At 44.5% G+C, this 27,900-nt stretch overlaps 1 protein-coding gene across 14 annotated transcripts in view; it reads left to right on the top strand.

Moving 5' to 3' along the window:
- The window catches only part of LOC106602442 (teneurin-3), a 393,330-nt gene that overhangs the window by 261,171 nt on the left and 104,259 nt on the right, over positions 1 to 27,900 (top strand). For 8 of the 14 annotated variants that reach the window (XM_045716619.1, XM_045716624.1, XM_045716618.1 and 5 more), the window contains 3 exons: positions 6,731 to 6,829; positions 9,243 to 9,481; positions 20,431 to 20,550. In XM_045716619.1, coding sequence (XP_045572575.1) covers positions 6,731 to 6,829; positions 9,243 to 9,481; positions 20,431 to 20,550 — 458 coding nt within the window. The remainder of the gene's footprint in view (positions 1 to 6,730; positions 6,830 to 9,242; positions 9,482 to 20,430; positions 20,551 to 27,900) is intronic. The other 6 variants (XM_045716623.1, XM_045716625.1, XM_045716626.1 and 3 more) reach the window with 1 other exon arrangement.

Below are 27,900 nucleotides of genomic sequence, written 5' to 3' on the forward strand. Positions count from 1 at the left end.
ATTTTTTTAAGCTTCAGATGCTGTCTCGGGTCTTTAGTCAACTTGCTGCACGACAATATTGCTTCATTTTTGCTTCGTTTTTTGGCTTAATAATGTCTGGTTTAGAAATGATGCGCTTGATTTGCGATTGAGGGAAACTCCATCTCTGCTCAGTTCTTATATTCTTTGTAATAAATACTTTTTTTTGCAACAATGAAGCCATAGTAAAATAATATAGCCAGATATACTTATAGGGTACATTAAAATATATAGGGTACAGTAAATATAGGGTACATTAAAATAATGACAATTACTCACACACTCATGATGCACATACCCTCTCACCACCACCCACTTAGAGAACAGTCTCCATCATAACCGTTTAACTCAATAAGCCCACTTCAACCATCCTCCTCCTCTTCTGTCACCATTACTCACATATTCATTTAATACTGAGGACATAAAGAGAAAATCCCCTGGAGACGAACACTAACGTTAGCTAGCCCCTTTCACTAAGACAATTACATATAAAATCCTTATTGAGGAGACACTATAGCTAACGTTAGCTAGCTCCTTTCACTAAGACAATTACATATAAAATCCCTATTGAGGAGACACTATAGCTAATGTTAGCTAGCGCCTTTCACCACGACAATTACATAGAAAACCCGTGTTGAGGAGACACTATAGCTAACGTTCGCTAGCTCTTTTCACCAATTACATCTAAAGCCCTATTGAGGAGACACTATAGCTAACGCTAGCTAGCTCTTTTTACCAATTACATCTAAAGCCCTGTTGAGGAGACACTATAGCTAACGCTAGCTAGCTCTTTTCACCAATTACATCTAAAGCCCTATTGAGGAGACACTATAGCTAACGCTAGCTAGCTCTTTTCACCAATTACATCTAAAGCCCTGTTGAGGAGACACTATAGCTAACGCTAGCTAGCTCTTTTCACCAATTACATCTAAAGCCCTGTTGAGGAGACACTATAGCTAACGCTAGCTAGCTCTTTTCACCAAATACATCTAAAGCCCTGTTGAGGAGACACTATAGCTAACGCTAGCTAGCTCTTTTCACCAAATACATCTAAAGCCCTGTTGAGGAGACACTATAGCTAACGCTAGCTAGCTCTTTTCACCAAATACATCTAAAGCCGTGTTGAGTGTTCTAGTGTTCCATCACCTTTGCTACTTCATCTATTGTCTCCTCCTATTGAGATCTTGTATAGAGTCTGGTTTAAGTCCCACTCAGTGACGGAGAGCTTCAGTTTTCTCTGAGAGGTTCTAAGAGTGAGTCTTAGAACCTGTGTACGTCATCGACCACTTACATGGTGGTGCTTGATGCATTCAAAGACCTCTCTCTCACGTCTGCAGATGAATGACTCTCTATACACACCTATGTGTGTCCTCTCAGCTCTCAGCATGGTCAGTGAATAATAACAAAAGGATTGCCTCTTATATACCCCGACACACACACACGTCACACATTTCCACATTGGAGAATCCCGACCCCACAACTTCAACAACTCTAAACATAGAGCAAGGAGATTAAGCCCAAGCAGCGTGTGATCGACAACCCTGATTTAGGAAAGAAGTGTGTGTGTGTGTGTGTGTGTGTGTGTGTGTGTGTGTGTGTGTGTGTGTGTGTGTGTGTGTGTGTGTGTGTGTGTGTGTGTGTGTGTGTGTGTGTGTGTCACTTAAATGTCTCCTTGTTATCAGCCTACCAGAATAGACTGTAATTAAAGCCTTTGCCATAAACCTAATGCTTTATAAACTTCCCCTGCAGAAAGACAATAAACTCCAACAGTGATTAACTGCTCTTTTTCATGACAATATACTGTCTTTTATGACAGTATATCAACAACAGGTTTTTCATTCAGCAATATCAACAATGTGAATATTTTACCTCTATTTGAAATCGTACAAAATGACATTAATAATGATAATACTGTAATAAAAGTCTCTATAAATTATTTGTACCGTGTTACAGACATGCATACAAATCATAATTATGATCCATAACTTCACATAACGCTGCATCTCGGCTTCACTGGCTGGATTTCAGTCTGAGTGGCAAGTCCGTACAGCCCAGGGGTTATTTCATTTAAACACTCAGTTAATATCAGAGAGACAAGCTTTTCATCAAAGACACATTATTCCACTATCATGTAGAGAAAATGAGAAAGTTAGATCAACACCATTGTAATGGCTTGATCAACTGCTTCTTGAAGTCTCTCATTTATTGAAAGTATCTCTTACTTGAATTCTTCGCACCATATTCCTCCTTAGCTCATAAAGCGAGAGAGACGTGCACACGCGCGCACGCACACACTCATAGCTCCTAGAGAGAAGAGACAGACAGACGCCATATCATATGTACACTGAGGTTAATCTCTTCAGACTAAACACACACCAACTGTCGTATGCCTTTAGCTAACCCGCACACACAGCCCCCTGACCTCACCAGCCCAGACTATCTATAGAAACACAAGGAAGGCTATGTTCTCCAGTCCTGTTCGCGAGCCGACTCGCTAATAAAGTTTGTACAAATATTTACAGCATCACCATCCCATGAAAGCCAATTATGGAGCTGATGATACGAGGGGGGGGGTTCTTCACTTTTCTTTCTTTCTTTCAACTGTGGCAGGTAGCCTAGTGGTTAGAGCGTTGGGCCAGTAACCGAAAAGGTTGCTAGATCAAATCCCCGAGTTGACAAGGTAACAATCTGTCGTTCTGTCCCTGAACAAGGCAGTAAACCCGCTGTTCCTAGGCCATCGTTGTAAATAAGAATTTGTTCTTAACTGACTTGCCTGGTTAAGTAAAAAGTTAAAAACCTCGTCAAGCCGTGGTGTCAGACTCTGCTCTCCTGTGGCTGTAGTCATCAAATTAATACCTTTCATTTGACATGTTTTATTTCTTTGTGGATTGCATAGTACTTTTTTTGTGGATTGATAGTACTTATGTCAGGATAATGAACATGTGAAGTGATGATTTTGGAGAGGGACATAATGAGAGTGGAGAGATTTTGAGTTTTAAATTAGTCAAAAAGTGGATGGATGGATGGATGGATGGAGGGGGAGGCCCAGGTGTTTGAGAGCAGTTTTGTGAATGAGAGAGGGATAAGGGAAGGATGGGTATAGCATGACAGAGGTCTGAGTGGAGGACAAGGAGGGGTGGAGAGGAAGATGAAGGATACGTAGATAACATTAGAGAGAGGAGAGGCGAGGAGAGGAGACGAGGAGAGGAGAGGCGAGAGAGAGAGAGAGAGAGAGAGTCGCGGCATGGAGCAGAGATGAAGGTATAGAACAGGGGTGTGTGGGTACTCGAGGGGGTTAGATTAGAGATGGGAGGATGAGAGCGGGAGGAGGGTGAAAGGTCTCATTCCGAGGTGATAATCCCTCATCACTCAATCCGTGACTCATTATCATTCTCACCTGTTGTGTCAGAGGACAGCCTCCCATGCCTGTCTCACACACACACACACACACACACACTCGCACACACACACACACACATCATAGACACACAGAGACACGTGCAAACACACACATCACATAGACAAACACACACACACTCCTTTGCCCCTCCATCCCTTTCTCCTCTCTTTCCCTGGATCAGCTTTCATTAGCCCGGTCTGCAACTCAACACCTAGATTTCACGACAACTATGATTCCTCCGCCCCTTTAAGTTTCTCCAAGTAGCTCAGCCTGATGTCTTCCCTTCAATGTGATGTATATGCTCTGGGAAAAAAACTATAGAATGTGTTGATGTAGCTAACCTGCTAGTTCTAGCTATGGTACAGTATGGCCGCATGCTAATGCTAACATGTTTTCCCTATAGCCTCATGCTAATGCTAATATTGCTTTTCTATCCTCCTGCTAATGTTAACATATCATCTATATTTTATTTTATTTAACCTTTATTTTTACTAGGCAAGTCAGTTAAGAACAAATTCTTATTTACAATGACGGCCTACCGGGGAACAGTGGGTTAACTGCCTTGTTCAGGGGCAGAACAACAGATTTATACTTGTCAGCTCGGGGATTCAATGCTAACACTAACATTAGCGTGTTTAGGACATCAATGCTAATATAGCTTATTTATGGAGTCATGCTAATACTAACAAACTGTTTATTCTCTATGGCCTTGTGCTAACGCTTACATAGCTTATATATGTCAACATGTTAACGCTAATATTATTGTCTCTATGGCCACATGCTTATGTTAGCGTCTCTCTCCTCAACCCATTGTTGGAGAGCTCTGGAGATGTGGAAGGAGATATGGGGGGATTAGCATGGTAATGCTGCTCAGCGTCACGCCACCTCCAGTCAATTAACAATGGTGGCCCCCGCCACATGCATGCCTTTGCTCTCGCAGTCACTCTACAAGTCCATTATGCCAAAGGAAACTGGTTATGGCTGGCCCACTATCATAGCACTGAGAAACCCTTTTGGCCCCGTAGTGTAGGTATCGGGCACAGAGATGCTATCGAATGGATAGAGCAATTATATCTATCCTCTGTTGCCGTTTGATTTCAATACTCATGGAAGAAGTCATTGAACTTTGTCAAGATTTTATTATCATTGTCAGGTTTTTTAATCCGAATATTTAATTATAGTTTAAAAACGTTTTTAAATGCAGCCATGTTTCCATGTAGACTTCGTCTCTATCTTTTCACTGATACGAGCGAACAAAGATAATGTTTTGGTTGAAAGGAGCCTTTTGAACTGGATAAGGTAGCTAAATTCAATTAAAAAGTATCCCAATTTCTTCCCATAAATGCAGAATCCGTTTTCATTCGAATGAATTGTCTTTTTAATTAGGAAATTGATAAGAACGCTCACATTGTTTTTTTAAACAAACATATTTCGATTTTCCATTTGATGTATGACTTTTTTTCTAAATACCTCTCCACCTCTCTCTCTCTCTCCCTTTTCCACAAAATGAAATATGAAATATATCATTGGAATGTGTTGCACATAAACCATGCAATCCAGACACCTGGCAATTTGATAAGGTCATAAACAATACTGAAGTGCCTATCGCATATCCAATGTAGTGTATGTATGGGTAATATAAATCAAGTCTAAGAAGACAAATGGGTAGTAAACACACACACACACACACACACACACACACACACACACAGAGAGAGAGTCACGCACCCTGGAGAGCTAAATGCTTTACAGTACGCTAAAACAATGTGTGAACGCAAAAATAATTTAAAATACTAGGGTGAGGAAAACCAACAGCCAAACAAACCAGCTCACTGACTATACCGTTTTAGACGAACATTTTATACCGGTAGGACACCGTACTTAAGTGTTACATCAATCTGGAAATAGCAAACAAAATAAAACTTTATTTAAAGTGCATTTAAGGCATCTAAATCTATACGAGGAAACACAAAATCTGAGTAAGCGCTTACACACTCTTTTCAACACACACACCCTCAGTGTTGTGGCGTGACGTTGGAGGGGTGCACCGCAGTGAGATGGGACTGGAGAGAGCAGTTCTATCTCCATTTGGCCAGGTCAGTAGGGTCAGTCAAGGCTGGAGGGCTATGTTGCCATGCTGCACAGGTCACTAAGGTCGGGGTATGTGTGGTCAAGACTTATAGCTGAACAATTCACCAGAGAGAGAGAGAGAGAGAGGTGGAGAGGAAGAAGGAGTGTTTCAAGTTGTATTTGTCACATGCATAAGTACAGCGAAATGCTTAACTTGCAAGCCCTACCCAACAGTGCAGTGATCAATATCAAACAGGATAACTAGTAAAAAATATTTCAAAAATGTAACACGAGAAATAGAGACTTATTATCCCTCTAATAGCATGTAAAAGACTATTGTCCTGGTTTGGCTCCAGTATATTTTATTGGCTGTTCTCACCACTAGTACACAGAGAGAGAGAGAAAGGAGAGGGGTTTGTAAGAGCCTATAGCAGGGTTATATAACAGGGTTATCCACATCTCAATTTAACACATTGACTCTGCCAGCGTCGCCATAAACAGCCTGCTTTATGGAGGGAATAAAAGACTCCTCTCCTCTTCTCTCCTCCCTTCGAGGCCCTCCATCTCAGATCGCACAGCCACTGTCTCTTTTCATCATCACACGTTTATCTATCCCCCTCTCCGCTGCCGCTGTGGAAATGGAGGGAGGAGGTGAAAGAGAAGTGAAAATGAAAAATACACAAAGAGATAGAAATGAAATTAGAATGCGTCACTTATCTGGATCGAGGGCTTCGGCTTGTATATTGTGTGTGTGTGTGTGTGTGTGTGTGTGTGTGTGTGTGTGTGTGTGTGTGTGTGTGTGTGTGTGTGTGTGTGTGTGTGTGTGTGTGTGTGTGTGTGTGTGTGTGTGTGTGTGTGTGTGTGTGTGTGTGTAGGTGTGCCTGTGTGTGCATGCTCAGGTGGCTGAGAGTGTGCTTTTGGGACCTAGTTTGAGTGTGTGTCCTTACGCAACTGTGTGTGCGCGTGTTTTTCCAACCCTGCATGCTGTGTGTGTCTGTGTGACACCTGTCTGCCAGACAGGTCCACAGGGTGACTATCTCCCCACCGCTCTGCGTGTGTGTCGACGTATCTGCCTGCCAAAACTAATAACGTCGGCAAAAACACTGATCTCCTCAAGTCTTCCCTTCTCTCTAATTGTGTTGTATACTAATACACTTTGATCACACACACACACCACCACCACAACACAACACACGTCTCTAATTGTGTTATGTGTCTGGTATCTCCGTCTCCCTCATGTAGAAAATTAGCAAAGCAAGCCGTTCTGGAAAACGGGCATGACAACCTGATAGAGATGGATGTGTTTCCTCCCGCGTGCCACGAAGGCGCCTATGGGGATGGGTACGTGCCTCCATCTCAGTCTCTCTGAGTGTCCATCCCCTCCGCTTGTCGTCCTCCTCTACGCATGGTGCCAAACCCCAGCCGCCGTGCAACCCCTGGCAACACTGAGCCCAATACAAACACACACAGAGGGATTAGCATCACGCACATGTCCAATCCCATGTAAAAAAAATAATTATAATAATTCCAACAACTTTATTGGTGACACATTGTAAGACAGGACACTGGGCCTTAGGGTCGTATTGTAATGCCATCCTTTGTATAGCTACTGCCTTCTTTGGTCTACCAACCCTCTCACATAGATTCCCTCAATCTTATCCCGGACTTCACCCAGTGTGTCACAGCAGCAAGACGTTTACCATGTAACTGGATGGAAGGCTCAGTGTTGTCTGGCTGGTTATCACAGCGAGAATCAGCTCTGTTTGTCCCATTGTCTGATGTCTCCATGGTTGTTTAATGTCTCCATGATGGTTCATTCTTGTCAGTGTGCTTGTCTAAAGAAAGACAAAAGACACTATTAAACCAATCCTTTTTTGGAGAATTGCTTACCTTGGCCTTTCTCTTTGCTAATCCAAATTGGGCTTTGGCATGGTTGGCGAGTGAAAAAAGGGGGAGGGATGAAGCTTACATTTGAAAAACATACAGGGATGGGTTTGTCAGTTCTGGCCCGCACTTTGTTGGGTTTTAGATGTTTTCAGTGAGGGAGAGCTACTTCCTCGAGGAAGTAGCAAACTAAATTAAAGACGAACTCCTCATCTCAGAGGGATTTTTTTAAGTGTTAAGTAATCACTTCCCTGGTTTTAATATCCGTTCTTTCTGCTACTCCGACACTTATCCCTGTCCCTCGGGGTGCGGATCTACAACTTAAATTCACCCACCCACCCATCCACCCACCCACCCACCCACCCTCTCTCTCTCTGTCTCTCTCTATGTCTCTCTCTCTCTCTCTCTGTCTCTCTCTCTGTCTCTCTGTCTCTCTCTTTCTCTCAATTCAATTTAATTTGCTTTATTGGCATGACGTAACAATGTACATATTGCCAAAGCTTACTTTGGATATTTACAATATTAAGATAATAAGAATCAAAATTGTCAACGGGACAACAGTAACAACAATAATCAAGGGTCAAAATAACCATACATTGAACAATAACAATAAGCATACAGTAGAGGACATGTGCAGGTTGATTGGTCTGTCAGACACTGTCCTTCATCACAGCTCTCAGCGTCCTCCCCCAAACAGGACGGGTAGCCTATTCTCATCAGAGAGGTCTTTGAAACCTTGAATAAGGACTTCAAATTTGGGGAAATGACACTCAATATTTTATATAAATCTCTCTCTTTCTCTCTCTCTCTCTCTCTCTCTGACAGCCCCACACAAGAAACATTCAACAACAGAATGTTGTGTTCAGTAAAATGTACTGATGCTCACTGTGCCTCTGGAGTCTCTCACTCTCTCTCTCTCTCTCTCTCTTTCTCTCTCTCTCTCTCTCTCTTTCTCTCTCTCTCTCGCTCTCTCTCTCTCTCTCTCCGTCTCACTCTTTCTCTCTCTTACTTAATGTTTCATGTACTGAGATCTACTTCACAATCAGAGAAACAGCTTTACCTGCATGTGTGTGTGGTGTGTGCTACTGTGTGTGAGGGTGCGCAATCACACACCACACACACACACATGCATGTAGGCACATACTCTCATTGAAATTGCACACACACAGCAACGCACACAAACAAGGGCATTCACGCACCCTCTCTCTCTCTCTCTCTCACACACACACATACACACACACACACATACACAGTAAAGCACTCTCACACACACTCCAGGGTCTGATTGGAAACTAGAGTGAAGCCCTCTGTCCTATGGCTTGCTCCCTGGTTCAAGCAATGACACACACACATGCACACACACACACACCGTCTCTAGTAGAAACACACACACACACACTAATTAATTTGATTGAAATAGCTGACTTTGGTAATTACCTCAAGCCAGCAGGTCTCTTAGGCAATCCTACTTGTACTGCAGGAAGGTGACGTTTTATTAAACAAAGAAAACAGCAGTCCTTGTATGTCTTTCCATAACATTTTTGGAATGCTTTGTCTGTTCCGTGTTCATCTGCTTCCTGTTTTAGACTTCACAGGCCTTCAAGTGTTTGTTTGTTTGTTGTTAGTTTCTACTAACTGTCTAGTTCATTTGCTACTGTAGCTGTTACTTTGATTGTGTTTTAACCTGGAACCTGGTCCCAGAACTATTTATGCGATCTTGACCATTATATAGGTGTTGGCTATACAGCACAGACAGATCTGGGACCAGGCTAGAACTTTGTAGCCGATGTAGTTAAATTCAATCTCCTACTTTGTCCAGTCTCCATACTCACCCTCCTGCTCTTTCTCTCTCTCCTCTCCTCTTCTCCAGGCACTTCCTCTTCAAGACAGGCACCGGCACGACCCCTCTGTTCAGCACGGCTACTCCAGGCTACACCATGGCAACGGGCTCCGTCTACTCGCCGCCCACGCGGCCCCTACCCAGAAACACCCTCTCCCGCTCCGCCTTCAAGTTTAAGAAGTCCTCCAAGTACTGCTCCTGGAGATGCACTGCTCTCAGCGCCGTGGGACTGTCCGTCCTGCTGTCTGTCCTGCTCTGCTATTGCATAGGTAGGATAGTACTGCTACAGTGTATGCACCTACACACACACTCACTCTGTTGTGGATACCTTATACAGATGTAGGATCTTAATTTGAACACTCTTTTGTTACTGCAAATTTTCCTGAATGCAGACGAGCTACATGATTGACATAAATTGACTGAAAACCCACACTGACACGTGGTTACATTAACAGTATTGCACTTTTCATGTAGCCTTTTTCAAAATGATGGACTAAATGTAAAAATCCTGTTGCTGCAGGATTAGTTTGCAGCGACAATACTGGTCAAATTAAGATCGAACATATGTACAGTTGAAGTCGGAAGTTTACATACACCTTAGCCAAATACATATAAACTCCGTTTTTCACAATTCCTGACATTTAATCCCAGTAAAAATTCCCTGTCATGGGTCAGTTAGGATCACCACTTTATTTTAAGAATGTGAAATGTCAGAATAATCGTAGAGAGCATAATTTATTTCAGCTTTTATTTCTTTCATCACATTCCCAGTGGGTCAGAAGTTTACATACACTCAATTAGTATTTGGTAGCATTGCCATTAAATTGTTTAACTTGGGTCAAACGTTTTGGGTATCCTTCCACAAGCTTCCCACAATAAGTTGGGTGAATTTTAGCCCATTCCTCCTGACAGAGCTGGTGTAACTGAGTCAGGTTTGTAGGCCTCCTTGCTCGCACACACTTTTTCAGTTCTGCCCACACATTTTCTATAGGATTGAGGTCAGGGCTTTGTGATGGCCACTCCAATACCTTGACTTTGTTGTCCTTAAGCCATTTTGCCACAACTTTTGAAGTATGCTTGGGGTCATTGTCCATTTGGAAGACCCATTTGTGACCAAGCTTTAACTTCCTGACTGATGTCTTGAGATGTTGCTTCAATATATCCACATAATTTTCCTCCCTCATTATGCCATCTATTTTGTGAAGCCTCCCCTTTTGCCTCCAAACATAACGATGGTCATTATGGCCAAACAGTTCTATTTTTGTTTCATCAGACCAGAGGACATTTCTCCAAAAAGTGTGATCTTTGTCCCCATATGCAGTTCAAAACGTAGTCTGGCTTTTTTATGGCGGTTTTGGAGCAGTAGCTTCTTCCTTACTGAGCGACCTTTCAGGTTATGTCGATATAGGACTCGTTTTACTGTGGATATAGATACTTTTGTACCTGTTTCCTCCATCATCTTCACAAGGTCCTTTGCTGTTGTTCTGGGATTGATTTGAACTTTTCACACCAAAGTACGTTCATCTCTAGGAGACAGAACGCGTCTCCTTCCTGAGCGGTATGACAGCTGCGTGGTCCCATGGTGTTTATACTTGCGTACTATTGTTTGTACAGATGAAAGTGGTACCTTCAGGTGTTTGGAAATTGCTCCCAAGGATGAACCAGACTTGTGGAGGTCTACAGTTTGTTTTCTGAGGTCTTGGCTGATTTCTTTTGATTTTCCCATGATGTCAAGCAAAGAAGCACTGAGTTTGAAGGTAGGCCTTGAAATACATCCACAGGTACACCTCCAATTGACTCAAATGATGTTAATTAGCCTATCAGAAGCTTCTAAAGCCATGACATTATTTTCTGGAATTTTCCAAGCTGTTTAAAGGCACAGTCAACTTAGTGTATGTAAACTTCTGACCCAATGGAATTGTGATAGTGAATTGTAAGTGAAATAATCTGTCCGTAAACAATTGTTGGAAAAATTACTTGTGTCATGCACAAAGTAGATGTCCTAACCAACTTGCCAAAACTATAGTTTGTTAACAAGAAATGTGTGGAGTGGTTGAAAAACGAGTTTTAATGACTCCAACCTAAGTGTATGTAAACTTCCGACTTCAACTGTAGGTAACCATTGGATCAGCTGTGAAAGTAAATTGGGTAACCATTCAGTAACCATCGCACACTGTAAGGTTACCTCAGGTGACAAACTCCAATGTTTTAAAACCACACACCCCTCAAATCTAGCATCTACCACATGAAACGGGTACATAAGGTTCAGACAAAGCAGTAACCAACCACAGCTGTCTATCGCTGAGGCCCCAGGGCTCTCTTCCGCTCTGCTTTAGTTTACATTCCTTCGACAGCGCTGTAAATGCCAATCTGATAGCAGTAGCATTTCCTATCAATGACATTGGACACGCTCAGCCTTAAACAAGCACAGTGATTGCTCAGCCTTTGATTATAAACCCTGAATAGTTTCAGTTTCCAGCTGGCGCGGAGGAGTATTGTTGACACACACACACACACACAGGAGTGTGTTGCCACAGTACCCCGATGCCTCTATCCAGTTGTTGTGACTAGCTGTGATAGATCGCAAATGCCACAGCTATTGCTCATAGAGAATGTGTGTGTGTGTGTGTGAGAGAGAGAGAGAGAGAGAGAGAGAGAGAGAGAGAGAGAGAGAGAGAGAGAGAGAGAGAGAGAGAGAGAGAGAGAGAGAGAGAGAGAGAGAGAGAGAGAGAGAGAGAGAGAGAGAGAGAGAGAGAGAGAGAGAGAGAGAGAGAGAGAGAGAGAGCTAGATTGATTGTATTAGTATTCACCATGCACTACATTCAGCTATAGCGGGAAGGAACTCTCTGCCCCCTCATCCACTCTGTCGGATCTCTGTTGTAGAGAGAGACAAATCACATTTTGTTTATCACAAGATTCATAAACAACAGCTGTAGACTAACAGTGAAATGCTCACTTACGGCCCTTCCCAACAATGCAGAGAGAAAGAAAATAGAGAAATAATAGAAAGTAAAACACGTGATAACACAGGTAATAACAGATACACAATGAGTAATGATACCAGTACTGAGTTGATGTGTAGTGGTACGAGGTTATTGAGGTAGATATGTACATATAACTAGGAATGAAGTGACAGATAATAAATAGTAGCAGCAGCATATGTGATGAGTAACAAAAAAAGTTAGTGCAGAAAGGGTCAATACAGATAGTCTGGGTAGCTATTTAACTATTTAGCAGTCTTATGGCTTGGGGGTAGAAGCTGTTCAGGGACATGTTGGTTCTAGACTTGGTGCATCGATACCGCTTGCCGAGGGAGAGAGAAATGGAGAGAAATGAATCATGTTGATTCAGACACACTTGCAAACAATAGACCTGTATTTCTGTGTAGTAGCTAGATAACTGGACTCTCTCTTTCGCCTGCAGACCCACACACACCCACACCCACACACACACACACACACACACACACACACACACACACACACACACACACACACACACACACACACACACACACACACACACACACACAAACACGCGCACACACACACACACGCACACACGCACACGCACACGCACACACAGTGGGTAGGGACAGTAAGCCCAGTTGACCGTTTGTAGTGGTCAGTCCAGACTGATGGATCTAGCCCTGCAGCTGTCCAGAACAGAACAAGAAGCCCTCACACCTCAGTTTGGACTACAGAGCTGTGAGGCTTAGAGACCGACTAGATGGATGCTGCCATGTTACCTGTCTGCTATCCACTTAGCAGCACTTGAGCAGTACTCCCCCTCTGTCAATACAGCGGCTAATGGGCCTCTGGGCCTGTCCGTCACTCAGATAGGGTGAGGGAGGACACACACTCGCACACACACACATTCACACATACATAAGTGCATGCAGTGCTCTCTCTTTCTTCCACACACGTATTATGCTCGCAGTACACACACACACACACACACACACACACACACACACACACACACACACACACACACACACATAGACTCGGACTCACAGAATACACACCCTTTGCCTCCACATCCACTATTCTGAACCGCCAGTGATTCCCATAACCTCATCCTCACCAAGGAAGAGACATTATTAATATGTCATGCTGCCCAGTAGGCTTGAAATGAAGGAAGAAAGACCCTGAATGACCTGTTCAGTGCAGCGACAACAACACGTTCTCTTCCTACCAGAAAGCTAATGAAATCCAACCCAGCAGGAAATGGTTGCCGTGTCAGTGGGGTGTCAGCGGGCTGTGGGTGTGTGTCCGTGCGTGCGTGCGTGCGGTGGCATGCATACACACTCCGCCCCAGCGCCACTCATTCCAACATTTATGTCCCGACCAGAACCACAGTAGGGCGCCTCGCCAACCAAAGCTAAGTTATGGTAAAATATGGAGAACTAATCTCTACGGCTTCCTGTAGGGGACAATCATTACCATCCACCCTCAGATTGAGTTTCTCTGTAGCCTTTTATCTGAATACGTTGGAGGGGAAGGACACTGTTGTCTTTCTACAAACCTCATTATCTGTTTCTGTAGTGATGGAAAAACACACACACGCTTACTCAGTGGTCGCCCCATACGGAGTCAGTCCTGAGAAAGAGGTGAAAGACCCTTAATGAAGAATTCGTGAGACCATGAAGACAGAAATGGCACCCTATTACCTACAGTTGAAGTCAGAAGATTACATACACTTAGGTTGGAGTCATTAAAACTCGTTTCTCAACCACTCCACACATTTCTTGTTAACTATAGTTTTGGCAAGTCGGTTAGGACATCTACTTTGTGCATGACACAAGTAATTTTTCCAACAATTGTTTACAGACAGATTATTTCACTTATAATTCACTGTATCACAATTCCAGTGGGTCAGAAGTTTACATACACTAAGTTGACTGTGCCTTTAAACAGCTTGGAAAATTCCAGAAAATAATGTCATGGCTTTAGAAGCTTCTGATAGGCTAATTGACATCATTTGAGTCAATTGGAGGTGTACGTGTGGATGTATTTCAATGCCTACCTTCAAACTCAGTGCCTCTTTGCTTGACATCATGGGAAAATAAAAATAAATCAGCCAAGACCTCAGAAAACAAACTGTAGACCTCCACAAGTCTGGTTCATCTTCGGGAGCAATTTCTAAACACCTGAAGGTACAACGTTCATCTGTACAAACAATAGTACGCAAGTATAAACACCATGGGACCACGCAGCTGTCATACCGCCCAGGAAGGAGACGCGTTGTGTCTACTAGAGATGAACGTACTTTGGTGTGAAAAGTTCAAATCAATCCCAGAACAACAGCAAAGGACCTTGTGAAGATGCTGGAGGAAACAGGTACAAAAGTATCTATATCCACAGTAAAACGAGTCCTATATCGACATAACCTGAAAGGCCGCTCAGCAAGGAAGAAGCCACTGCTCCAAAACCGCCATAAAAAAGCCAGACTACGTTTTGAACTGCATATGGGGACAAAGATCACACTTTTTGGAGAAATGTCCTCTGGTCTGATGAAACAAAAATAGAACTGTTTGGCCATAATGACCATCGTTATGTTTGGAGGAAAAAGGGGATGCTTGCAAGTCGAAGAACACCATCCCAACCGTGAAGCACGGGGGTGGCAGCATGATGTTGTTGGGGTGCTTTGCTTCAGGAGGGACTGGTGCACTTCACAAAAAAAGATGGCATCATGAGGGAGTTATGATGATGTGGATATATTGAAGCAACATCTCAAGACATCAGTCAGGAAGTTAAAGCTTGGTCGCAAATGGGTCTTCCAAATGGACAATGACCCCAAGCATACTTCCAAAGTTGTGGCAAAATGGCTTAAGGACAACAAAGTCAAGGTATTGGAGTGGCCATCACAAAGCCCTGACCTCAATCCTATAGAAAATGTGTGGGCAGAACTGAAAAAGTGTGTGCGAGCAAGGAGGCCTACAAACCTGACTCAGTTACACCAGCTCTGTCAGGAGGAATGGGCCAAAATTCACCCAACTTATTGTGGGAAGCTTGTGGAAGGCTACCCAAAACATTTGACCCAAGTTAAACAATTTAATGGCAATGCTACCAAATACTAATTGAGTGTATGTAAACTTCTGACCCACTGGGAATGTGATGAAAGAAATAAAAGCTGAAATAAATCATTCTCTCTACTATTATTCTGACATTTCACATTCTTAAAATAAAGTGGTGATCCTAACTGACCTAAAACAGGGAATTCTTACTAGGATTAAATATCAGGAATTGTGAAAAACTGAGTTTAAATGTATTTGGCTAAGGTGTATGTAAACTTCCGACTTCAACTGTATATATATATATATTTCAACTGTGCACTGCTTTTGACCAGGGCCCAATGTGGTGCACTATGTAGGGGGATTATTCTTATCTCTATATGAACGTGCTTTCACGTCTTTCTCTCTCTCTCTCTCTCTCTCTCTCTCTCTCTCTCTCTCTCTCTCTCTCTCTCTCCCCATCCCTCTCTCTCTCTCTCTCTCTCTCTCTCTCTCTCTCTCTCTCTCCCCATCCCTCTCTGCCAACCTGCTCTTAATTATTGAAGACCCCACTTGGATGGACCCCACACACACACACACACACACACACACACACACACAAACATGTACACTGTCACATGTCTTAAGCCCATCCCCTTGTTATACAGTGCTACTGTAGAGATGCTACTGGAGATGCCAAATATATAGTAAGGGTCTTGTTCTGAACACATTTCCTCTCCCCCTTCTCTCTATCTTTTCTTTCTCTTCCTCTCTCTCTCTCCTCCCCCCTCTCTCTCTCCCTCTCTCTCTCTCATTTCCCTCTCTCTCTCTCATCCCTCCCTCTCTCTCTCTCTCCCCCTCTCTTTCTCTCTCTCTCTCATCCCTCCCCCTCTCTCTCTCCCCCCTTCTCTCACTCTCTCTTTCTATCTCTCTCCCCCCACTTTCTGAAAAGACTCTCGTCCTCCCCAGCCACCAATAAATACTTTGCATTGCTTTTCACATGTACAGAGGAACACTTCCAGACACATTAGACATACAAATAGACCTGGGAGGAAAGAGATCACGTTTACTGGTTAAGTCATCAGTTGTGTAACTGAGAGATGGGAGAGAAATGACTTCTTCCTGTCATGGCCTACTTTTAAATTCAATATTTAGATGCTAGACTATTTTATGCTAGGTGTGAGTGCCTATTTCTCGCTCTGTTACGCATTTGTTCTTTCTTTCTCGCTGACTAGGAAAGTTCATTGTTGTATGTTTGTTTATCAAATAAACTTTTGATTGTGTTCAAATATTTTCTGGGCTGTGTTGCTTTGGGGATACTTTTATTTTCGGGTGAAAAACAAATTCAGGACTGACAACAACAGACATGCGTGAAGAGTGTAACAGGAGGACAGCAACACAGTGGTCTTCAAACACTGAGAATGGACCAATCACAACTGGGCATGATTTGTGAAAAGGGCTGAAATCTATATTGGCCTTGAACCGCCCTGGAGAAGTTGACATGATTGTTGTTGTTGTGGTTGTTGTTGTGGTTTTGGTTGTTGTTGTGGTTTTGGTTGTTGTTGTGGTTGTGGTTGTTGTTGTGGTTTTGGTTGTTGTTGTGGTTTTGGTTGTTGTTGTGGTTTTGGTTGTTGTTGTGGTTTTGGTTGTTGTTGTGGTTTTGGTTGTTGTTGTGGTTTTGGTTGTTGTTGTTGTTGTGGTTTTGGTTGTTGTTGTTGTTGTGGTTTTGGTTGTTGTTGTTGTTGTTGTGGTTTTGGTTGTTGTTGTGGTTTTGGTTGTTGTTGTGGTTTTGGTTGTTGTTGTGGTTTTGGTTGTTGTTGTGGTTTTGGTTGTTGTTGTTGTTGTGGTTTTGGTTGTTGTTGTTGTGGTTTTGGTTGTTGTTGTTGTGGTTTTGGTTGTGGTTGTTGTTGTGGTTGTGGTTTTGGTTGTTGTTGTTGTGGTTTTGGTTGTTGTTGTTGTGGTTTTGGTTGTGGTTGTTGTTGTTGTGGTTTTGGTTGTTGTTGTGGTTTTGGTTGTTGTTGTGGTTTTGGTTGTTGTTGTGGTTTTGGTTGTTGTTGTGGTTTTGGTTGTTGTTGTTGTTGTGGTTTTGGTTGTTGTTGTTGTGGTTTTGGTTGTTGTTGTTGTGGTTTTGGTTGTGGTTGTTGTGGTTTTGGTTGTGGTTGTTGTTGTGGTTGTGGTTGTTTGAGAGTGTAAGGAACATGGCCGAGGGACGAGAGGTTGATAACAAATAGAGCAGACCATCAGTAGCTTACACACACACACACATGCGCACGCACACACACACATGTACACGCACACACACGCATGTACAAACACACACACACACGCGCGCGCACACACACACACACACACACACACACACAGAGAGAGAGGTACAGATAACCTTATCTTTGTGTGTTAGAGTGCGTCTGTGCAGATGTGTGTGCCAACCCCCACTTGTCTCTCCCTCACACTCCAGCTATCCTTATCTCCCATTCAGTCTTCACTATCTTCACCTGGGGCCATGTAGACCCATCTGCTACAACACACAGCACACACACCCCACCCCACCAAAAACAGATACATACACCGCACCAAGAACACATACACACACACACACACACACACACACACACACCAAAAACAGGTACACACACACGCTTTTCTCCAGCGAAAAAAACCCAAAAACGGGCTAAATCTCAATAGGCTCTTCTCCCGGTGTAGCCGTGCGCACCGTTAACAAATCTCCCATCCCTCCAGAGTTTTGGGAAGAATTCTCCCGCCTGATTTCTCATTCATAGAATTCCGGAATCATCCGGAAAACACTGACATCCCCATATTTCCCCTGCTTTGGAAGCGTTAGACTGAAACCTTGGTTAGATGGATAGAAAAATCCAGAATGATATTACAACTGACATGCAACAGTAGACTTGTATATCTTGGGGTGGATTTGCATCCATTTTGCACAGATTTTGTACAGATATGTGAACTATCATTAGTGAAGTAATGGCATTCTGTATTGCAATGAACATTTGGAAAGCAAAGTGAATGAGTGCGTAGACGGATGCCTAATGGTCGTCTTTCTAAAGAAAGTGCTGCTAAACGAGATAGCTCTACCAGCCTCGTGACTTCCTCTCAGTCTGAAAAGGTTGACCTTTTAACAAATAGAAATGCTTTGAAGACTCCAATATCCATCCACCTCCACACCTGTCTCTCTTTGTCCGTCTTGTTTCCCAATGCTTCCCTTGCTCTCGATCTATCTCTCTATGTCTTCTCTCTCCCCCTCTCTCGCTCTCAGAGGTCCATGGCGCTATGGCGAACCTAGCTCAGAGATGGATATCTCAACATTGTTTAACGGTCGTCTCGTGGTTGTGTAAAGGTTGTCTGAGGGCCTCCCAGCATGCTCCGCTCTGGCAGCGCTTGGTGTCGATCCGCCAACTTCTCTCCCATGACCCTCTGGTCCTGCCAACCGCAGGAGGCCCTCCCCAGCACCACACCACTCTAATTTAATGAGAGAGAGAGAGAGAGAGAGAGAGAGAGAGAGAGAGGAGGCTTGGTTGAACTGTGGGGGACTCTGGTTGAAAACGCTCTGGCCTCCGGGCCCAATGCTAGATGATTCCCTCAGCTTACCCTACACATTCTTCTCTCTACCTCTCTTCTTCCCCTCACTCTCTCTACCTCTCTGCTTCCCCTCACTCTCTCTACCTCTCTGCTTCCCCTCACTCTCTCTACCTCTCTGCTTCCCCTCTCTCTCTACCTCTCTGCTTCCCCTCTCTCTCTACCTCTCTGCTTCCCCTCACTCTCTCTACCTCTCTGCTTCCCCTCACTCTCTCTACCTCTCTGCTTCCCCTCTCTCTCTACCTCTCTGCTTCCCCTTACTCTCTCTACCTCTCTTCTTCCCCTCACTCTCTCTACCTCTCTGCTTCCCCTCTCTCTCTACCTCTCTGCTTCCCCTCTCTCTCTACCTCTCTGCTTCCCCTCACTCTCTCTACCTCTCTGCTTCCCCTCACTCTCTCTACCTCTCTCTCTCTCCACCATTTGACCTCTCTGTCCCTTACTCTCCCTCTCTCTCGCTTCCATTCCCTCCAGCTATAATGTCTAGATATCCTAGATCCAGCTAACACACACACAGATACACACACTTATACAGAACACACACACACTACTCCCCACCACACAGAGCAGGTATACACCAACATCCCCTACTTTTATAGTGATTTATAGGTGGTTGTGAGTGTGTGTTCAGGTAGAAAACCACAGGGGGCTGTGTGCACTACTAACTCCCCTCATTAAAGCTAGAGTGTGCAGCCAGGCAGGCTTATTACACACACAGGACACACACACACTGACGTGTGTGTGTGTGTGTGTGTGTGTGTGTGTGTGTGTGTGTGTGTGTGTGTGTGTGTGTGTGTGTGTGTGTGTGTGTGTGTGTGTGTGTGTTGTTGGTACTAAACAGTCATTCTCACCAGACTTGCTACTGGCCCTCCAGTACTGTCTGAGTCACAGTCCTCAGGCCTCCATCATGTCTGGCTCCTACTAAAGCCCTCGGCAGCCATGACGGCTCCAGACAGCTCCAGACAGCACTGAAACAGTGTTAAAAACTAGAAACTGGCTCCTTTCACGTGTCTCCTCACTTTTAGTGTGGCTTCTCGCAGAAGCACTCAGAGAGAGAGCGAAATGGAGAGGAGGGGGGAGAGAGAGAAGGAGAGAGAAAGGTGTGGGATTGAATTATATCCAGCCAGAGGGCCGGCTTGATGTTAATGCGCTAAACTGCGTGGCTCCATCTCTCACTCCCTCCATCTCTCCCTCCCTCCATCTCTCTCTCCTCTCAGGGCCTAGGTTAGCATATTGGATTTTTCAAACAACAATACCTGCTCTTATTTTGACAAATTCATATTTTGACAGATTCTCTTTCTCAACTCCCAACTCACCTCCTACACACACACACACACACACACACACACACACACACACACACACAGTTTCAGATATATACACACCCTGAAGGGTCCGGCCAATCCGAGAGCTTGTTAGAACCCAAACCATAATCGATGGAGGGATATTTCTCCTGTTGTCTTTTTATCTGATAGAGTTCGATTAGGCATCCTATCTCTGACTCGCTGCTAGGTAAACTGTCTTTATGGTGTGTGTGTGTGTGTGTGTGTGTGTGTGTGTGTGTGTTTGTTGAGCCCTCGACCAGTGAGAGTAACAAGTCTTTTTTCTCTCTCTCTCCCCCTATTATAGCCATGCATCTGTTTGGTCTGAACTGGCAGCTGCAGGAGACAGAGGGCTACACCTTTGAGAACGGTCTGGGGAGGTCAGACACCACACCCAACACCATCACCGCACTGTCTGCTGATAACGGTAAGGAGGCTAGAACAAACACACACACACACCGACCGACCCATTGGGCCCTGTGTGCGTAGTGGCCAGAGGCTTCAAGGGCCAGTATTGATATGCAAAGTCCCAGTATTAGGAGAGAGGGCAGTGATCTGACCACATAGAAACACAGTGTTTAACCACACTGACAAGGTTATACTGTACCTCTTACATTTGACATAGTCATTTACAGACGCTCTTATCCAGAGCAACTTACAGGAGCTATTAGGGTTAAGTGCCTTGCTCAAGGGCACAATGACAGATTTCTCAACTATTCTGTTTGGGGGTTTGAACTAGCAACCTTTCGGCTCTTTACCGATAGGCTACCTTTCTTTTTTTATACCCCGTTTTTTCTCCCCAATTTCGTGGTATCCAATTGATGTCTTGTCTCGTCGCTGCAACTCCCGTAGGGTCTCGGGTGAGGTGAAGGTCGAGAGCCGTGCGTCCTCTGAAACACAAGCCAACTAAGCCTCACTGCTTCTTGACACACTGCCCACTTAACCCGGAAGCCAGCCGCACCAATGTGTCGGAAGAAACACTGTACACCTGGCGACCGTGTCAGCGTGCACTGCGCCCGGCCCGCCACAGGAGTCGCTAGTGCGCGCTGTGACAAGAACATCCCTGCCGGCCAAGCCTTCCCCTAACCTGGACGACGCTGGGCCACCCCATGGGTCTCCCGGTCGCGGCCGGCTGCGACAGAGCCTGGACTCGAACCCAGAATCTCTAGTGGCACAGCTAGCACTGTGATGCAGTGCCTTAGACCACTGCGCCACTCGGGAAGCCCTTATAGCTCTTTCTTTAAGTGCTGTTTATATGGTGGCTGTGTGGGTGGGCTTGTGTCTGTATGGAGAGACCCAAGGAGAATGTATAGTCAGTGGGATAAACCACCTCTCACATCAACGTTAAGCCTGCTTTGATCTATTCACTAAACATTGCACTGAAGAACTTGGCTTTCTCCTAGAGAAAGAGCTTCCTAAAGTGTGAATGTCCTCAGATTCCTTTGTCTAAAGATGGTGTTTTGAAGACTCTACCCACACACACACACACACATGCGCACACACGCACGCACACACACCCTGCCATCGTTCATCCAGGCCCATTATCCAGAGGCATAGCCCAGCCACCAGCCAAATGGTGTGTGTGTGTGTGTGTGTGTATGTGTGTGTGTGCGCGCGTGTGTGAAGACTACCAGCCGGGTCACACTCCCACTGAACAACTCATAATGCAGTCACTCTATCAAACTCTATTTGCCACTGACCTCCAGACACACACTGTATCCTCATCGGACACACACTACAGCTCTAATAACACACACACACTTTTTGTAGCTGTCTTACACACCAATGTTTCTCTCTATCGATCCTTTTCTCACACCAACACACATGCACCTTTGTAACACACACACACACACTCACACACACCTTTTCCATGTCCACCATCACTCTGAATCCCCTGTGGAGAGGAGAGGGGATGGTAGTACTGCAGGTATTCGAGGTAGTACAGACTCTGTGTTGGTCTCTGTGGGCTGAGGTGAGACGGAGTGGCTTTATCTGAAAGTGGACTGACCTTACAAACTAAGTATATGACTGGGCAGCAGAGAGCTGACTAGAGCAGGGTTTCTTAAACTATGGGTCGGGACCCAAAGTGGGACCTGGGCATGTGAGAGGTGGGGTCGCGAGTTATGAGAATACATCTATAATCACACGCTTTTTCTTCTTAATTTGGGTCGAGTGTAGACTAAAATGAGCCTAGTAGAGATGAAATAAATCCATCATACTGCAGAGAGCAGAGGAGAGAATGGACTAGCATGAGTCCCAGTACTTCCACCAGTGTCTCATCTCCCACTGGGAGACAGGCTTAGGCTGCGTCCCAAATAGCACCCTGTTCCCTATTTAGTGCACTACTTTTGACCAGGGACCATAGGTCTTTGTCCAAAGTAGTGCACTATATAGGGAGTAGGGTGCCATTTGAGATGCAGGTGATCTGCTTCTTGTGCTAGTGATTTGATGGGTGTCCGTGCGTCCCCGTGTGCTCCTGTTCCCTCCAGTGCTCGTGTCCCTGTACAGGGGAGGGTAGAGTCGTTCTCCTCCCCCTCTCCTAACCTTCGCTGACACAATTGGGTTGACACTTGTTCAGTTCTGCGAGCAGGCCGTCTCTCTCTTTCATTCTCTCTCTCTCTCTCTCTCTCTCTCTCTCTCTCTCTCTCTCTCTCTCTCTCTCTCTCTCTCTCTTTCATTCTCTCTCTCTCTCTCTCTCTCTCTCTCTCTCTCTCTCCCTCTCTCTTCTCTCTCCCTCTTTTTCTCTCTCTCTTTCTCTCTCCATCATGTCTCTTTCACTCACCATGTCCCTCCGAACATCCCTCCCCTCTTCCCTTTATCCCCATCTTCTTTCTTTTCACGTGGCTGTTTGTTTGGTTAGATAAACAGATATGAGACAGTACAAGGTAACAGTGACCGTCACCACCATTCAGACAACATTCAGACAGACAGATCTCTAAATGAGGTGAACAGAGAGGCTAAAAGCCACTGTGGAGGAGGAAGAGGAGTGGTCATGCTGACATGATAGTGTTTACATCAACGTGAGGAAGTAATGAACGCTCTCACTCTAATGAGCTCTTCCAGCCCTCATCATAACCGACTAATTAACACATCACTTCTAATCAATACAAAATCCCTCCCTCTCCTCCTTTCTCTCCTCCTTCAACTAACCTTGGCCTCCTCTCTCTCTCTTCCTCTTCCTCTCTCTCTGTGTGAGTCGGAGCCATCAACGGTCTGCAGTGACAGCCTATGGCTTTGTTCACTGATGTGAATGAATGGACTACCACAAATAGACATGAGCACATACACACAAACACACACACACACACACACACACACACACACACACACACATACACACAAACACACACACACAGACAGACACACACACACACACAGACACACACACACACAGACACACACACACACACACACACACACATACACACACACACACACACACAGACAGACAAACATACACACACAGACAGACAGACACACACACACACACACACACACACACACACACACACACACACACACACACACACACACACACACAGTGTTGGAAAAGTAAAGTGCATCTAAACATACATGCACACATTGATAAATATACGCTGACTCTCCCTTCACACTCGTCTCAGTGAGTGAGTGAGTGAGTGTGTGTGTGTGGCTGTTAGTGATGCGCGGGTCAGCTGTTTGTTGACCCGCACACACCAGCAATTGCTAATAACCCGTCTGCAACCGCCCGACTATGTGTGATAAATAGGAGGCCTGCACCCGACCCTAACCTGCAAATATGCAATATGTACTGAACACGTTTGTCCTTTTTGCCTCAGTGGATTGCCGTTAACTTTTTCTGCCCAAGTTCCCAATAACATTTGGCTATCGGCGTATATTTGGCACACGTACAGTTAGGCCCTAAAGCTTAGGTTTACGCCCTAATGCCTGATCAAAATCATGAAAGAAAAACCTCAATATATCATATGTATATGAATTGCACAATAATTATCATACATTTATGGAATTTTTTTATGGATCGTTTTCTCTTTGTCCAACCCACCCACACACCCTTCATCCACAAAGTAATTCATGAACCTAAACCCACCCTTCATCCACACAATATTTCATGACCCTAAACCCGCCCGCCCCGCGGACACAGGTGTAGGATCTTAGTTTGATCACCCTATTGCAGGAGAAAATTTAAACTTTACAAATAATTCTAAAACTTGTAGTGTGTTCAAGGTTTAAAAAGGTTGAAAAATGTCCACTTTGAATTTTCAGACTTGATTTTCCCTTATGAAAAATATATCAACCTCTACAAAAATGTCCATTAATTATAATCGACAGATTAATAATTCACATTTCCTGTTGCTGCAGCAAACTGGCTCAAATTAAGATCCTGCATCTGTAAAATCACGGGGACTGCAGGTTATGAGTCAATCCACGCATCACGTGTGTGTGCCAGTGTGTGTGTGTGTGCCAGTGTGTGTGTGTGTGCCAGTGTGTGTCCAGTACCTATGTTTGGACTGTATGTTGTTGTTCACCTCTGTGATAGGCAGGTAACCTAAAAGCACTCTCTCTATAAGAGAGTTTACCCAGGGGGAGGAAGAGTAGGAGAGCAATCGCCTTAGTGCACTCACTCACTCACTCACTCTCACAGATGATTGGAAGTGTTGGGTTGAGGTGCACCGGGCGAGAGGAAAGGGCTTTGTTGACAGGTCCAGATGGAGTGACACAGAAAAGTGTATAAGACAGTGTAGTAAAGCTAGAAGACAGTGTATTAAAGCTAGAAGACAGTGTATTAAAGCTAGAAGACAGTGTAGTAAAGCTAGAAGACAGTGTAGTAAAGCTAGAAGACAGTGTAGTACAGCTAGAAGACAGTGTAGTAAAGCTAGAAGACAGTGTAGTAAAGCTAGAAGACAGTGTATTAAAGCTAGAAGACAGTGTAGTACAGCTAGAAGACAGTGTATTAAAGCTAGAAGACAGTGTATTAAAGCTAGAAGACAGTGTATTAAAGCTAGAAGACAGTGTAGTAAAGCTAGAAGACAGTGTAGTACAGCTAGAAGACGGTGTAGTAAAGCTAGAAGACAGTGTAGTACAGCTAGAAGACAGTGTAGTAAAGCTAGAAGACAGTGTAGTACAGCTAGAAGACGGTGTAGTAAAGCTAGAAGACGGGGTGTAGCAAAGCTAAAAGACTAGCTAAAATTCCAGAACTAAAACGAAATACTCATATTACATTCACACAATCTTATACATTCATGATACACACACACACACACACACACACACACACACACACACACACACACACACACACACACACACACACACACATTTATAGAACTGTGAATAATGTATGGTTTGCCTTATCATTTTAGGAAGACCCATACTAACATACTGTATACTACATACTTAATGAGTATATACTACATACTATATACTATTAGTTCACTTTAGTAATGTATACTGTAAATGAACAGTATGCTTTCAGTTGAGCGTACTAGCGCTTCGCCTGATAACCGGAAGTTGATGCTGTTGCTATGCAACCTCTTGCTAGCTAGTTAGCATAACAAATTGCTAGTTAGACATTTTACGACTTCGGGTGTGTTCTTAAATTCAATGTGGAGTGCCAGAGTGCGCTCGTAAATTCAGAGCGTTGTCAGATTGTCCGTTTGTAAATTCAGAGCGTTTCGCTCTCGGTGGGCACACTGGACACTTGGGCTGAGGAGTAGGGTTGATTTGAGCGTTCTGACCTTACAACGGCTGTCAAGCACCCAAGCTAACGTTGGATAGCTTGCTAGCTACTTCCAGACACAAATGAGACCACTTTGACCATGTTACTCGCCCTAGCAGAGCTGGTTAGGCAGTTTTCATGTTATCCAGAGCGTTGGTGACTGTTTATGCTTTTTTGCCGACGTTTACTAACATCGGCCATATTCAAAGGGTGTTGAGCGCTCGTAAATTCGTCATTCTTTACTCTGGTACACTCAGACAATAGCCAGAGCGAATTTACGAAAGCACCCGAATGTCCATTGAGAACGCACACTGACTATACTATACCATTTTGCTGAGCTAAGAATGATGGGAATAATCAAGTCAATAGACGTTGGGTAGTTAGACAGCCTATAGTTAATATACTGGCATGTTTGATGTATAAGTAGCCAACTAACGTTAGGTAGCTAGCTAACATACTGGAACATACTGCTGTAATGATATCAAATCAAATCACATTTATTTATATAGCCCTTCTTACATCAGCTGATATCTCAAAGTGCTGTACAGAAACACAGCCTAAAACCCCAAACAGCAAGCAATGCAGGTGTAGAAGCACGGTGGCTAGGAAAAACTCCCTAGAAAGACCAAAACCTAGGAAGAAACCTAGAGAGGAACCAGGCTATGAGGGGTGGCCAGTCCTCTTCTGGCTGTGCGGGGTGGAGATTATAACAGAACATGGCCAAGATGTTCAAATGTTCATAAATGACCAGCATGGTCAAATAATAATAATCACAGTAGTTGTCGAGGATGCAACAAGTCAGCACCTCAAGAGTAAATGTCAGTTGGCTTTTCATAGCCGATCATTGAGAGTATCTCTACCGCTCCTGCTGTCTCTAGAGAGTTGAAAACAGCAGGTCTGGGACAGGTAGCACATCCGGTGAACAGGTCAGGGTTCCATAGCCGCAGGCAGAAGAGTTGAAACTGGAGCAGCAGCACGGCCAGGTGGACTGGGGACAGCAAGGAGTCATCATGCCAGGTAGTCCTGAGGCATGGTCCTAGGGCTCAGGTCCTCCGAGAGAAAGAGAGAAAGAGAGAATTAGAGAGAGCATACTTAAATTCACACAGGACACCGGATAAGACAGGAGAAATACTCCAGATATAACAGACTGACTCTAGCCCCCGACACATAAACTACTGCAGCATAAATACTGGAGGCTGAGACAGGAGGGGTCAGGAGACACTGTGGCCCCATCCGATGATACCCCCGGACAGGGCCAAACAGGCAGGATATAACCCCACCCACTTTGCCAAAGCACAGCCCCCACACCACTAGAGGGATACTTCAACCACCAAGTTACCATCCTGAGACAAGGCCGAGTATAGCCCACAAAGATCTCCGCCACGGCACAACCCAAGGGGGGGTGCCAACCCAGACAGGAAGACCACGTCAGTGACTCAACCCACTCAAGTGACGCACCCCTCCTAGGGACGGCATGGAAGAGCACCAGTAAGCCAGTGACTCAGCCCCTGTAATAGGGTTAGAGGCAGAGAATCCCAGTGGGGAGAGGGGAACCGGCCAGGCAGAGACAGCAAGGGCGGTTCGTTGCTCCAGAGCCTTTCTGTTCACCTTCACACTCCTGGGCCAGACTACACTCAATCATAGGACCTACTGAAGAGATGAGTCTTCAGTAAAGACTTAAAGGTTGAGACCGAGTCTGCGTCTCTCACATGGGTAGGCAGATCATTCCATAAAAATGGAGCTCTATAGGAGAAAGCCCTGCCTCCAGCTGTTTGCTTAGAAATTCTAGGGACAATTAGGAGGCCTTCGTCTTGTGACCGTAGCGTACGTGTAGGTATGTACGGCAGGACCAAATCGGAAAGATAGGTAGGAGCAAGCCCATGTAATGCTTTGTAGGTTAGCAGTAAAACCTTGAAATCAGCCCTTGCCTTAACAGGAAGCCAGTGTAGGGTGGCTAGCACTGGAGTAATATGATACAAAAAAATGCTTCTAGTCAGGATTCTAGCAGCCGTATTTAGCACTAACTGAAGTTTTAGTGCTTTATCCGGGTAGCCGGAAAGT

The sequence above is a fragment of the Salmo salar genome, chromosome ssa04 (assembly GCF_905237065.1).
Source record: "Salmo salar chromosome ssa04, Ssal_v3.1, whole genome shotgun sequence".
Classification (NCBI taxonomy): domain Eukaryota; kingdom Metazoa; phylum Chordata; class Actinopteri; order Salmoniformes; family Salmonidae; genus Salmo; species Salmo salar.